General features: G+C 39.1%; 1 protein-coding gene across 1 annotated transcript; it reads left to right on the top strand.

The window, feature by feature from the left end:
* The first annotated feature begins 4577 nt into the window (after positions 1 to 4577).
* On the top strand, positions 4578 to 15049 carry LOC121454645 (membrane-spanning 4-domains subfamily A member 4D-like). The gene is made up of 6 exons (XM_041662064.1): positions 4578 to 4712; positions 6487 to 6609; positions 8615 to 8671; positions 10389 to 10505; positions 12964 to 13065; positions 14706 to 15049. Exons 1-6 carry the CDS (start codon positions 4578 to 4580, stop codon positions 14832 to 14834), a joined length of 663 nt encoding a protein of 220 aa, XP_041517998.1. The 3' UTR covers positions 14835 to 15049.
* The last annotated feature ends 570 nt before the right edge of the window (positions 15050 to 15619 follow it).

The raw sequence follows: 15619 nt of genomic DNA, 5'->3' as shown, positions 1-15619 counted from the left end.
AAGAGCTAAGAGTGCCTGCTAAAGACCTACATGAGATCAAGCCTGTCAGCACTCCAGCACATATTGGGAAAGGGCACTCAATCAAAGCTCTTGCTAGCAACTCATGACTGACTACAGAGGGAGAATTATTTTCCCCCAGGGATGAGTCTCTAATTGGCTATCCAATGCTAAGTGGTCAACTCTGAAATCATATACATACAAGCAACACTAAATGGAGTTGACACATTATGTTTATGTATTTATGCTATATTGTTACAAAAACAATTATCAAAGAAAAAGAGACCATGAATTAGAGATAGAATGAGGGGAGCAGCAAGAGGATTGGAGAGAGGGAACATTCGAGGGGTTAGGAGGAGAGAAGAAAAAAATAATGTAATTATATTTTGATTACAATATACATACAAATGAGTAAATAATATTCTCTGATGTGGAAAATCAAATCAGGAACAAAAACCATATATCTTGCCAGGCGGTGGTGGTGCACGTCTTTAATCCCAGCACTCAGGAAGCAGAGACAGGATAATCTCTGTGAGTTTGAAACCAACCTGGTCTACAGAGCAAGTTCTAGGGCAACACAGAAAATTTTTGCCTCAAACAAACAGACAAACAAGCAAGCAAACAAAAAGTATATATTCTGCACAAAGAAGGAAGGAAGGAAGAAAGAAGGAAGGAAGGAAGGAAGGAAGGAAGGAAGAAAGAAAGAAAGAAGAGAGAGAAAGAAAGAGTGAAGAGTGCTCTGGTGAAAATTGAAGACGTCTATACTAGTCACTCTCTTATATGCCCTAGCAGATAAACAACTATAAAAGTATCTGACTTGAAGTGCCAGATCTAAGTGAGAAACCCTCACTATGAACTGAGTAGAACATATATATGTCTCTATACACATACACATTCACATTATATGTGTGTTTGGATATATAACTGTGTGTTTCACAATAATTAAAGAAGTCACAATTTGATCGGGCATGGCAGGGACATGAGAGGACTGAGAAAGGGGGGGAGAAATAATATAAATGCAGTACTGATGTATGAAGTGAGAAGAATGAATGTGGATTAAAAAAACAAAACAGTCAAAAATGGTCATGGAATCCTTGACAATCTGATTGTAGTAGTAAAACACTCATAAAGATATAATATTAGGGATTTCCATGTGAGCTGAGATTGCAAATTTGTGTTCTTAATGCCTGTGTTATTATTTGGCTAAGAGAACAAATTATCCAGATGTTCTGTCATCCCTACAGAGGACATATCTTTGGCAATATACCTATATATCAGATCTACTTTGAAATATCTTTATTTGACAATGAAAGTGGAGTTTCATGCACACTTAGCATATTTAGATGCTGTATACACAGCCCTCTAGAAAAACACAGTAATAGCAATGCGTAAATTTTTGCAAATAGATTTTTGAAAAGTCATCTAAATTACATTAGTCCACGCATGCTAAGTCTTTAGAATTGTATATTTGCTATATTTTTGTATTTCTTCTTTACTTAGTTTTGATTTTGCTCTTTATTAATTTAAATACACAACATAATGGGTGATACAAAATTTTCATATAGCATTTTGCTTATATTCCTTTGGCAAAGTTTTACAAACAGTAAATCTTTACTTATCACCACAATAAACATTCTTTTTTTCTTGTGGAAAAACCCTGTAAGTCATTCTTTTTTAATATATTTCGTAATAAATATACACACTCTAGCTGAGAAATCAAAACTCAGTTAATGGTTTTATAGAAAAAAAAGAGGAAGCTGATATTTTCAGAAAGTCATACCACACCCTTTATGATCTAGAAAGGTGATAGAAGAAACATGCAAATTTCAACTGATTGCAGAGTGGGTGTGGGGTGGGTCCCGAGTGTGGGCTGGGTCCTGGGTCTGAGCAGACTGAGGCTGGGTGTGGGACGAGTCCCGGATCTGGACAGATTGAGGCTGGGTGTGGGGTGAGTCCTGGGTGTGGGTTCGGTCCTGAGTCTGAAGAGACTGAGGCTGGGTGTGGGATGGGTCCCGGGTCTGGACTGACTGAGGCTGGGTGTGGGTTAGGTCCTGAGTCTGAAGAGACTGAGGCTGGGTGTGGGATGGGTCCCGGGTCTGGACAGACTGAGGCTGGGTGTGGGATGGGTCCTGGATCTGAACAGACTGAGGCTGAGTGTGGGTTCGGTCCTAAGTCTGAAGAGACTGAGGCTGGGTGTGGGATGGGTCCCGGGTGTGGACAGACTGAGGCTGGGTGTGGGATGGGTCCCAGGTCTGGACAGACTGAGTCTGAGTGTGTGGTGGGCCCTGGGTCTGGACAGACTGAGTCTGAGTGTGTGGTGGGCCCTGGGTCTGGACAGACTGAGGTGCTCTCCCAGAGCCTGGCCTTCATCAGACACAGACAGCAGGCATTGCAGGCTGGAAGAAGGTAGGTGCAGACATTTGTCTTCTCAGGTTTTTGGCATGATGGCTTTTAATGTACTGGACATCTAGATGGAAAGATGAGATCACTACACACACACTAGTATTTTGAAGTTGAGTTGAGTGCACATCTAAACGCACCTTGGGAGGCAGTTTTTGATGCAAAGAATAAGGACAATGAAAAGACAAATGCTTGGTAAATTGGCAGCAATATTTTCTCCTCCAGGGTCTATGACCTCACCAGGCATGTGGCTAGGTTTAATAGTAGCAGACATTAATTTCCTCCTATTGAATATTCTGTAAGGCCATTTACACAATGCTTGGCTACCCCCAAGATATAAGTGCCACTTTTGTACCCTTGAGGATATTTTGCCATATTCACCCCTAGATGAAGAACTATAGACAAATACTGACTGTTAAGAGAGGCAGAATCTGTCTTCTCTAACAGTGAACTCCCAGATGGGTTATCCAATCCCAGGAGTTTATCCCTAAACAATATACATATGAGAAACACTAAATGGACCTCACAGGTTGTATGTTTATATATATTCATATTGTATATTGATATATTCTATATAATCACATGCATATATAACAATAACAAAGAAGAAGAGATCATAAATATTTCTATTTGGTTTTTCGAGACATGATTTCTCTGTAGCTTTGGAGCCTGTCCTGGAACTAGCTCTTGTAGACCAGGCTGGCCTCGAATTCACAAAGATCCACCTGCCTCTGCCTACAAGTGCTGGGATTAAAGGTGTGCAACACCACCTCCCTGCGAGGTCATCAATATTTAAGACTGTGGGGAACATGGGAAAAAGTTGAATGGTAGAGAGGATGGGGTGTAAATGATGTAAATACAATACTCAGTTATGACATTCTCAAAAATAAAATAACATTTAAAAAGGAATATAAAAGAAAAACAAAGGCCACACCTTAAATTGTTGGCTGCAAATTTTGCACACGTTTAATAATCTTCTACCATTATATTCATCTCTGTCTCCTAAATATTATCTTGATAATCCATCAGTTAAGACAATATCTATTCCATGCAGACTTAGTGGAGATGCAGAAAATGATGGAGCCTGAGCTACCAACCAGATATGCTTAGTCTGCTCCCAAGATGGACTGTGACCTGGACTAGGTTTCCAAGCATCTCTGGCTTCATTTAGGGGACACATAGGCCATGAGCTGAAGTTGCTGATGCAGATGTTTATCAGTGGAAGACACAGGGCAAACTTTTAGCAGTATAAAGATCAGAAAGAAGCTTGGACCAATTGTGCCCAATGCGCTCTTTACAGGCGCAGTCATGGTAACCCAGAGACGGTAGCCAGAAATTCACATCTTAATGAAAGAGCTAGAAGTAGACTCCAGATTATCGGGTCTTAGGCCAGGCTTTTCCCTGCTCATATTTCATTTCTCGACAACCATCAAATACCAACAAACTTGAAATTTAGGCTGTGTCTGTGTGTGTTTTCTATTTGACAAAAGAGAAGCTCAACCTTTAGGTTCCTCTATTCTTCCTCGTTAGTAATTGGCTCATGAGGAGAATATTAATAGACATCCAAGAACTCAGCACACTGCAGAGGTCTGAAGGTATTTCTGAGAGGCACGGCAGAAGCCCTTTGTAAACAGAGAATAAACTGCATTGGAGAGGACTATTCTACAGCTTAGGTTTCCTTAAGAACACCTTTGCCTTTGGAGCACAAAAAGGAAGTACCAAAGGCAGGTTGAATCCTCTCTTGCATTGCAGAGTGAGTAGTATACAGAAGTGGGGAGTTGTATCTGATGAAAGCCGGAGACCATGTGAGAAGAGTGATGGGTTACTTTGCTGAGGTGGAGCAGATAGTGAGTTGGGGGAAATGATGTCAATGGAAATAAATTCAGCTTGTACAAAGGCTCCAATAATCTATTTGAAAATGATGTCCAAAACAGCCATGGCTATCTAAAAAAAGTTAAGAGCACTCAAAAATAAGGCTAAGAAAATAGAAACAGGAGAGCTTCTCTTACCAAGAGATTAAAACTATTTTTGTAGTTTATCTATGCTAAACTTTTTGTGTTAACATGGGAGGATTTAGTTCAGAATTTACCCATAAGCAGGAACCTGGCATTGAGTCATTTCCAGGAGTTCATCCAGAATTTCAATTTTATTTCAGCACTGTTTCTGTTACCATGGCAACCATGCAAGGACTAGAACAGACCACCATAGATGTGGCCCCTGGAGGTGCTCTGCCTTCAGAGAGGTCTGTTGTAAGGTCACAACTGTGGAAAGAGAATGCAGAGAAATTCTTGAAGGGGGAACCCAAAGACCTCGGGGTAAGACATTTCTGGATCTGAGGGGAGAATGGTTTTGTAAATATCTAAATGATTAACAAATAAAAAAATCTAACGCAAGTACTCTGTCCCACTAACCTCATGGTCTCTCAACACTTCCCATGGTCACTAGCATTTGATTTTCAAATCTATCATTTGAAAACGGATATGTTATTCTGCCACATCAGATTTTCAATTGAATTATGTTTCAAATAGAGAAATTTCAGGTACATTCTGGGTTGTGTGTTATCCAAGATGACCCCATCCATTTCAGTGCAGACAGAAACCTATGCAAACTGCTGCTGCGCTCCAGTCCCAGGCCTGCCCAGCAGCAGGGAAACCCATATTGTTCTCAGACGTTTCTAGTGCTTTTCCTTCCTCTGCTGATCAGATGAAGAGAAATCCCCTATTTTCTGCATTCTTCTGTCTGCAGAAGACTGTGCCAGAAAAAAAAAATTAGGGAATTTCAAGGAATTACATGCTACGCAGGTTAAAGGTCACTAAAAGCAGAAGGAATTCACTGGCACAACCTTCCAGTTTCTTTTCTACTTCACTGTTCTAGTTCTTATAAATATTGAAAAATGATCATTTTTTTCATGACATATCTTTTATGTTCATGTGGAATTTGTATATCTTAAATATGTCAAGATTCTTTTTGCTGCTGAAGTACTGTTTACTATGAGTCCCTCTGCTTGCTAACTAGGCTCCAAATCACGACTAGCTGAAGAAGCCCAAGAATCCAAAGAAATGGGATCAAACTAAAGCAACACAGATTAGTCAGAAGCTGGCATTTCTAATTTTTAATTACATTTCAGAATATCACACAATTTTGGCAAATAATAATGCTTTTCTTTCACATGCTCTCCAAATATTTAATTATGGTATGTTCAAAAATGTATCACTTTAAGAGAGTCCAAGTTTTGAATGAGACTAGTATACCAATAGTTAAGACACAAAATTAAATTTAAAAAGCGTTGAGTTTTATTCTGTTTGGGGCTTTTCGAATTTCCAGTGATCACATTGTCCCTATCTTCCACAACACCTCCATAATCCTACCTCCTCTGAGAGCTTAGCCCAGAGCTCAGTGCTTCTCAACCTTCCTAATGCTGTGGCCCTTTAATTCACTTCCTCATGTTGTGGAGATCCCTATCATAAAAGTATCTGGTTGCTACTTCATACCTGTGACTTTGCTACTATTATAAATTATAATGTGAATGTCTTATATTTCCAATGGTCTTAGGTGATCCCTGTGAAAGGGTCATTGAACCCCCAAAGTAATTAAGACCCACAGGTTGAGAACCACAGCCTTAGGTCTCCAGCTTTGGCTCTGGGAACAAATCATGATTTAATGTGAGCAGTTTGATGATACAGGATTGTAGATTATTGTCTTGCACTCCTATGCAACTTCCCAATGATTCCCTGCCCTTAACTCAAATATCTTCTTAGTCTGATTACAAGCCAGTACCTACCTCCATAAATTCCCTCTAAATTTGAAGTTACTGATACAAATAAATGTGTGTGTGTGTGTGTGTGTGTGTGTGTGTGTGTGTGTGTGTGTGTGAGAGAGAGAGAGAGAGAGAGAGAGAGAGAGAGAGATTACAAGGGAAATATATATATATTAGTACATCCCATCTGTTTATGAAAACTATTGTCAGAATAATAATTCAAAATTCATCTGTGTATATTAAACGTGTGGATGAAGGCAACTTAGTGGTTTGATAGCACTTAGTACAGACATCATTTTTGTGGTGATAATGTGTCACTTTTCTGTGTCTAGGTTGTCCAAGTTCTGATTGGTCTCATAAACCTCATTTTGGGTATAATAATGATAAGTGGAAGCCAATTCCTCCACCCAGTAATTTCAGCGTTCGTATATGCTCCAATTTGGGGTTCAATCATAGTGAGTAACATACCATCTTATGTAACTGGAGATAATAACACTCTGTTGTGACTCCACTAACCTTAGGGGGAATCCTCTCTTTACTCTTTCAAGTAGTCCATAAGTTTGAGAACAGTATATCAGTTTTTTTCAGTTTTTTCTTTGTTCATGTTGCAATACCAATATACCCTTCACATAAACTAGGTGGGTTGTTTATTTAATATGGCATTTAGGATACTGTGTCAGCATGTATTCATGTACTCCCACAAGAGTTACTTAAGCATTGTCACAACTAATTTCCTCAGGAGTCCAGAGGCTAGTCATTCCTAGTGGTGGTTATTCGGTGGTACAAAATGTCATCATGTCTTGATGACAGAGTAACCTGATATATTGATGGAGCTCTTTCACTGTTCACAAAGAGTTTACCAGTCTATTTTTAAGCCAAGGAAAATGAACTTGCATCTTTAACTTTTGGAAATTGAGATTCACTTCTCTAGCTGGGAAGGGATCACTGAACTCTGAAGCTCATGAAAGAATGAAGGAAATGAGGGACTTGTTAGCAATGCAGAGGAGGCAAAGCTGAGTAGGTGGTTAGCAGTGCCTGGCTAATCAACTCTCAGTCAATGCTTAAGAGAATAGAAAACCTAGGTAAATTCTGTTCCAAATCTTAAAGAAAGTAACTAATAAAAAAATTGAAAAAGAAATTTTAAAAATTAAAAAATTTCCTCTATAATAAAATTTAAGAAAGTTTTGTAGAGAAAAGAGTGTCAATTAAGTATAAAATATCAAACATTTTCTTACCTATATATTGTGAGCCGACAAATGGAAAGTAAAATGCAAAAAGTTGGTTATTTTACAAGTGAGAATTCCATTAAAAAATGAGGACTCCATTTATTGATAAACTTGACAATGAGAAAATTTAGTGATGTTGTAGACCTGGTACCTTAATTTTCCCTTCCTATTTACAATAGATGTTTAAGATTTGAGAAATGCCACAGACTCCAATACTTTTCAAAGTCACATGACATTTGACATATCAATAATAGTATCAATGATTATGATAATAGTAGTAATAGCACCCATAACACCAGTAATAGTTTTCATTGCACTGTAATCTAAGAATATTGCTGTTTTGTATGTAATGTTCCTCCACTTCAATCAATCACCACAACTTTTGAGAAATTTGTTTTCATTGTCATTGTATAAGTGAAGAAAACAAGACTAGGAAGGTTAATATACCCAAGATGCACGCAGCCCATGAACGAGGACTCAGAATCTCTCCTATCTCCCCACCCCTGCTTTCTTCTTCCATCTTTATTTTCTATTAAGTACTATCCTGGAAACCAACTCCTATAGTTCTTGATGGAGAATTGAACCTAAGGGCTCAGCCCTGCATGGGAAGCAATTGGCTGAGAGCTATCTCCCCAAACTTATATGTATATGTTGATTTTCATTTTAATGCTGTGATAGTGCTGATGCTGCTATAACTTTTAAATCTTCTAAGCCAAGTATGGAAAGCAAATGCAGACATCCGTATAATAGTTTAAAGTCACTTGAGTCAGGTTGACAGCAGTCATTTAGAAGAAATTGAAAATAATTGCCAAATTGCAGGACTCAAATGAGCTACAGCATTCTAGTATAATTTTTGTCATTATTTTATTTACAGCTTTTGATATATCTTCAACAAGAATAATTTCTGGTCTGATTTTGTGTGGCTATCTTCTTCAGTTTCAGGCCATGTGTGCAAAAATCTAATTATAAGGATTGGGGAGTTTTATCCTTCATTGATCTTAAACAATTTTGTTGGGATGACAGTTTCATAATTTTAAAAAACCTTGATGATTCTTCCACTGACTCCCTTTACCCCCTGTTCTTCTGGTAGGGGAGGTATTGTGACAGCTGCACTGCCTTTAAGATCATTGGCCACTTTAGTAGACCCAGCTGACATAGAAGTGAGTTTTAGTATGCTATGATTTATAAAAGCTATTTAAAAAATGTTAACTTGAAATTTTCCTCTTATTATCAGTTCATAATCTCAGGATCCTTGTCAATTGCAGCAGGAATGATAACTACAGAGGTCCTGGTAACTATTTTCTCTTATTTTGCCATTACATGAGAATGATTTCGTCAAGTATGCATTCTGCTAATATGTAAAAGAGGTTGGTTCTATTTTCCTAAGGCCAAGGCTCTGCATTTTAAAAAGATCTGACTTTCAAAGGTGTAGCTGAGCTACTTGTTCATAAAAGGTCTCATCATATCTGAGTGGATGGTGTGTCCAGGCAGTTGCGGAGAGAATCTTGGTCCTGGTGAAACCGGAGAAATGAAGTTAGACACGTGAGCCTTGAAGCTTCAGATTGTGCCCATGACAATGACACCAAATATTTGCAGTGGCAATAACATCATTAACTGACAGGTTAAAATGGTTTCTACAAATGTATCTAAAATAACATTTAAAAAAAAAATCACACCTTTTGTCCCACACTGCTATTTAAAACAAAATAGAAATTCATTGTAATTAACTGCCTGACAGTATGATTTGGCCAGATGGAAGTCCTTGTGGGGTAATCACAAGAGGAACTTTTACAGAACAGATTTGCAGGTGCCTGGTCTTGATAGAGCATAGTCCTTTAAGGATTTATGACAAATTAGGTTGGTATTGCAGGTGTCTGACCTTGTTATATCATAGTCCTTTGAGAGAGCAATAGGACCTATGTGGTCCGAAGTTCTCTTGACCAGCATCTCTCTGCTGTCACTCAAAACAGCAATTAACACTTTGTACTAGCTTTCGATGCAATAGAATAACTGTTTCTGTTTATGTCTTAAGATTTAGGTAAATAAAAATGCTGGTTATTGACTAAGAATGAACAAATATTATTAATCACACTTGAGAAATGTAAAATAATGCATGTATTCTTTGCCTTTTCCTTAGATCTCTCAATGGTTTAGTTTTCTGCATTTTGTAAGCTGTAGCAGTCTTAATACGAGAAGGCTGGAACCTCCTCATAGCTGCAGCTGTGGTCAGCTACAAACTAGATACGTTTTGCTGCATATCTTCAAAGAATGCCTCTGTCCCTGAGAATATTCCTTGCAGTATTTTTATTACTAACAAGTTGTTAATGAATGAATTTATATATGGTTTGGATTTTGTGATGGCTGAGGAACTCAGACACCACGTGTGTGAGTTCATTCCCTTACCTCTCAGACTAAAAATTGTCTAAGTCCCTCTCGCTATACTGAGACATCCTACCTAAACCCCGCGAGAAAGCCTGCAGATCAGGACTCTGTTCTCTTTCGATTCTCATATTAGAGACACAACACACTTTCAGTTTCCTGAGTAGTTTTACTTCTCATAATAAAGTTTGTTTTATTGAACCTTGAGGAAAGAAGTGTGAAACCAAATCTACAGCATAGGGGGAAATATGCCAGAGGGCCATGCCGTGAGTGATTATCAACATTTATACAAGGAAAACAGTCAGACGTTTGAAGAATGTGGTAGGTAATGACAGGCAGGGCCTTCCAGATAATGTGTCAAGATCACTATGTTTTCACTACAAAATTCAAAGAGCATGTTGTGCCCTTGAGTGTCATCTCAGGAGGACAGGGGATTTCATCTTAGGAAAACGGCATAATGCTTTTACATTGTCAAAGGACTGGAAGTAAAGATACCTTAAGGAAAGACACAGATTGTACTTTTGGCAGAAATAGGATGAACTGTATTAATAAAATCATGCTGCATTTCAAATATTGATGGCGCTACACCAAAGATGCTATTGAATTAACTGGTTCCCATTTCTTTCTAGGTTACCATCAGCCTAAGTTTTAACACCATTAGCTCTGTGGTGGCTGCAGCAACAAGTATAATCAGTATATTCAGTGTGGTTTTAAGTGCAGTCCAATTTCAACATACAATTATTGTGGTGAGTATTTCCTTTGATAGTGGGCTTCCACTGTGGAGACAAAAGCTTTTTTACTCTTGCAAAGGTAACAATTAACGCTGTAAAATGTAACTGTCAAATCTTCTTTAGGGAGCCGTGAATGACTGGGAAGTAGAACGGTTATCTATTTAGGGGTCAGGTGACAGTGGATTACTTCCCTTCTGTCTATAACCAAGTAAATAAAAAAACCCATTAATGTAGCTAGTGCAGAGACCTAGGGCCCATATGTCCTGTCATCTTGAGTTGGCATCCCAGAGAGGCCTAAAATAAAACCAAGTTCCTAAGAGTGGAAGGTTCCAAACCTCTAAGGAGAAAAGATATATTGTTTAGCTTATGATTTTACAAAACAGGTTTAAAAGAGTGAGTTCTTTGTACAAAAGAAAAAGCCATGTGGAATTATCAGTGACCATTCAAGGTGATCTAAAAAAAATTCCTGCAGCTTAAAGTTGTATATTATAAACTTATATACATGTTCTACTTCTGTTGAAAGTCTTCCTTTTGTTTATGTTGCTGTTTTCAGTCTGTGTGTTTGTTTGATATTTCTGGAGATGTGAATCTTGCTATATAGCCTGGGATTCCCACAGATTAAAAAACACCATCTCTTCTCAGTGTTGGGATTCTAGTTGTGAGCTACCAGGCCCAGGCTCTACTTGTTTATGTAAATTAAATTATGTTATGTGAGACTGTTTATAAATTATATGAAAGTGATTAAATTGTAAGGAAGGATATGAGGCATATAGACAGGACTTCGGTACTCTCTGATGCTCAAAGAAACTCTTATCTAGATGGTCACATTTCTGAGGACAAGGCTACCATCTCTTCTACTTGTTATTCTCCACTGTGCCTGTCACAGTGCCTGAGACACAGAGGCTACTGGATCTGTTGAGGCAGGAGCAAGGAATATCTCATCACAAAACATGCAAATCTTCTCAGAGCCTGCTGAATCAGTATCTCTCACATGCCAAGGTTCTGATCTGTTGACTAATCTACAGTAAAGGGAGCATTTCTCATCAATGAGAGAAAGAGACAGAATATTCAAAGCCAACAATTGCAGGCAAGAGAAATTCAAAACCAGTTCAAGGCAAGAGAATTCATAACAAATGTGCTGCTTCCTTTTTCCTCCATTTTGATCCTGTGGCTTGGTGAAGAATCAGACAAAGCCAAGTGCACTGAATACTAACGAATGTGTTATTTAACACTCCAATCATTTACCATACTTGCGACAATTGCTACCAAATTAGCACATAATCCAGATGTATTACAGGATGACAGAAGTTCAAAATGAATCTCAATTGCATACAATCAAAATGTTGACAGGGCTGTTGTCCTTCCTGGGAGACATAGGGAAAGGTAATTTTCTTGTCTTTTATGTTTCCACCTTCTGTCTGCATCCCTTGGCTCATCATTCTGTCCTCTGTTTTCTTTTTTTTTTTAATCTCTTTATCTCCTTGAACAACAGGATTTTTTTTATTGAGAAAAGGAAGAAAAAAAAAAACAAGTTTCCACCTCCTCCCAGCCTCCCATTTCCCTCCCCCTCCTCCCACCCTTCTCCCCCTCCTCCCATCCTTTTCCCCCTACTCCCAGTCCTTTCCCCCTCCCTCTCCAGTCCAAAGAGCAGTCAGGGTTCCCTGCCCTGTGGTAAGTCCTAGGTCCTCCCCCCTCTGTCCATGTCTAGGAAGGTGAACATCCAAACTAGCTAAGCTCCCACAAAGCCAGCACATTACGTAGGATCAAAACCCCGTGCCATTGTCCTTGGCTTCTCATCAGCCCTCATTGTTCGCCATGTTCAGAGAGTCCAGTTTTAACCCATGCTTTTTCAGTCACAGTCCAGCTGGCCTTGGTGAGCTCCCAGTAGATCAGCTCCACTGTCTCAATGGGTGGGTGCACCCCTCGTGGTCCCGACTTCTTTGCTCATGTTCTCCCTCCTTCTGCTCCTCATTGGGACCTCTGTCCTCTGTTTTCAAGGCAAGTACGACATTCTCTTAGACTTTGATTCTTTTGCATCTTGCTTCTACTGGTGAAGACACTATGGTAACTTGGACAGCCCGCAGAGGCCAGGATGGTCAGCCTATATTATCTAATAAACAACCTCTGTTCCCAATGCAAACTCAGATCTCGCCATTCCAGAGTTCGGTTCGAAAGCCAACCTGCAAGCCTCTTCTCTTCAAAAGTAAAATAATATTGTTTTCTCTGTGTAAAATTTCTAGCACCATAGATTTGAAGCCTCTTGGGTTTCTGATAATTTTTATTAGTAAAAAAGTGAGAGAAGAAATGGTATTCAAGAGGCCAGAAAATTGTCTAAGGTTTGGGCCATATCAAAAGCTAGATTTCCAACCCCCTGGCCAGGGTCTTTCCTTTTTTGTCACGGTAGTGGGGGGCATATTTCAAATTTATAATCTCTACTCACTATTTACATTACTTCATATAAATCTGTTTTTAGGGTATAGATGCTTTGATACTCATTTTAAATGTGCTAGAATTCTGCATCGCTGTGTCCACCTCTGCCTTTGGATGTAAAGCAATCTGTTGTAACACCAGTGAGGTGAGTAGCAGTCCTTGTTGGATGGTGTTTAGTAGGTCTCTATCGCTCTAGTAAGCAGTCTCACAAATCTAATAGCTTACAAAGACATCTTCATTGCTCTTAGCTCCCGCAAGTCCAGACCATCCACACGTCAGCTAGGTCCTAGCTCAGACTTAAAAGTCTCTGTTATCAGGGAACTGAGGCACCCTTTGGGGTTCTTAGTTTCATTAATAAAAGAGTTTAAACCCAGACTAGGAAGGAAGCTTAAGAGCACTTTCATGATAGTTTGAGGGACAGACAAGGTGGAAATTCCTACAGCCTTCAGAGAGAGGGAGATGGAGAGAAATACTTTTCAGTCTGGGAAAATATGTTAAGGATTGCCAAGCCACAGATCTGAGTTCAGAGGTTACCCAATTCCAGATCCTCGTTTTACAAAGCAAAGGACTGTTCCAGGGACTCATGCTTAGAAACTAAAACAAAGTCCATTTACTAAGAAAAGCATTTCTAAGGATGGAAGTGCATTTGTGAGCTGTAGAAAGAACCTGAAAGGTATCCAGCCACAGAATGTAGCATCCTTTACAGGACTGTTTAGACCCTGCCTTTTTGTTTGTATCGCATTGATCTATTGCCAATCAGTCCCACCTAGCATGCTCTGTTCCTAAGATGAAACCCAGCTGAAGAAGGGTTTCTAGTCTTCTTCTGTGTTCAGACTTCTTTCACATGCTAATGTTTTTTATTGTTTGAAAATACCATAACTGCATCTTGTATGCTTTGATCAAATCCAGCCCCATTTTCTCCACCCTGATTCCTCCTTTCAAGGCCCCATTGTCCTGCATAATGTGTGCTCAGGGAACTGACCGGGTTGTTGTTTATCAGAAACTTCCAGCTTGTGCACATCTGGCCATTGTCTTTCCCCAAGGACTGCTGCAGATGTTCTTGAGGACTGGGCAGGAAGAAGGTCACATAGGGATAAGAAAGTGGGAAACTTAGGAGTAAAAAAAAAAAGACCAGAAGTAGACCATGAGGATGATATGCCAGGAGTGTCTTCAAAGATTCAAATTTTCAAGTAGAGAAAGTAGCCAGTGAAACCCAGCAATTGCTCCCTAGAGCTGAGTAATGCTGTTCCTGATGATTTCCTGTTAATCCACCCCAGCAGTGGCCTAGGGCATGTGATGCTTAAGTAGCACATCTTCTTCATGCTGCCACTGCCCCACATCACTTGAGCTTGTGAAGGACAGAATTTTCCCAAGTCTCATGATGCTTCTGCCATTCTAGGCCACTGTCATGTGTGCAGAACTTTGTTCACAGCTGACACACCAAAGTCTGGATGTGATGCTGTCAGCAGGAGAAAACCACTTTGGAAGAACGCCATTGTCATTTTTCTTAACACCTGTTTCGTTAATCCATTTAAATGTAATGGAAAATCGATTCTCCAACATGCAGCTGCAAATATCTAGTTCTCTTGTCAACCTCTGCAATAGAATGAATGTCCTATGTGTACAACACTTGATCCAAATGGTACCTAAGACACCAAGCAGGGGGAGGTGTGATTCAATTCAATAGTGACAATGTAGATACTGGTAAGGGGGACATAATGGGGTAAGGAATAGGAAGCTCTGGGTATACTGGATGACTCAATGACATTTTGATTCATTTCACAGGTTGTTGTAATTCTACCACAAAATCCTGCTGTGTCTGCAGCGGCAACTCCCATGTTACTTCAACCATTGGCACCACCAGTATACCAAGAAAGAAATGTTCCAGAAAATATACATAAGAACTACACTTGAGAAAGAGTCTAGTTTTGACTATGTGTGTGTGTGTCTGAGAGAGAGAGAGGGGGAGAGAGAATGAGAGACAGACAGACCGATAGACAGACAAAACGCACATGCTCCTGCATGTACGTGATTTCAAAATCAAGTTCTCATTGTTTGTTTCCCTATGAATTTAACAATTCATTGCACTGGATGTTGGAGTATCAGACCTGCTATAAATAAATAAACCTAAGCATTTTCTTGGCTAACAATACCTGGATATCTTTCATTCATTGTAGGTACAAGGGTATTGAATTGGCAAAGAAGTTTTCAATGTGGACTGAAAAAAAAATTGTTAGTGAAATGAAATCTCCAAGAAGTGAAGACTACAGTCCACATTTTATTTGGTGTTTTTGCTAAATAAGTAGATTTGACTACTCATGATCATGTAAAGACACATGAAGTATGCAAGACAACATGTGCATTAAATCACTAATTATAGCAATCAGCAATCAATTTTAATCTCTGTGTGCATGTGCATCACATAATACCAGAGTGTATAGTGAAAAATTATAGTGAAGACAAGTAACTGAAATCAGAATACCTGATCCCTAAATACACACACACACACACACACACACACACACAGTGCGTCTCTCACTATATATGTTTTATGTATATATATATATATATGAGTATACATAGTATACGTATAGTGTAGATACAGAGAGAACACACACATATATGTATGTATTATATATAACATAAAAAGCAGTTTCTTATTGTTGTGGATTGAATCTACAGTGTCCTCTACTGGCTCA

Source organism: Microtus oregoni, unplaced genomic scaffold (genome assembly GCF_018167655.1).
Source record: "Microtus oregoni isolate MIOR12 unplaced genomic scaffold, Mior012 000012F_ref0000307, whole genome shotgun sequence".
Lineage (NCBI taxonomy): Eukaryota > Metazoa > Chordata > Mammalia > Rodentia > Cricetidae > Microtus > Microtus oregoni.
This window is presented reverse-complemented; position numbering and strand designations above follow the sequence as displayed.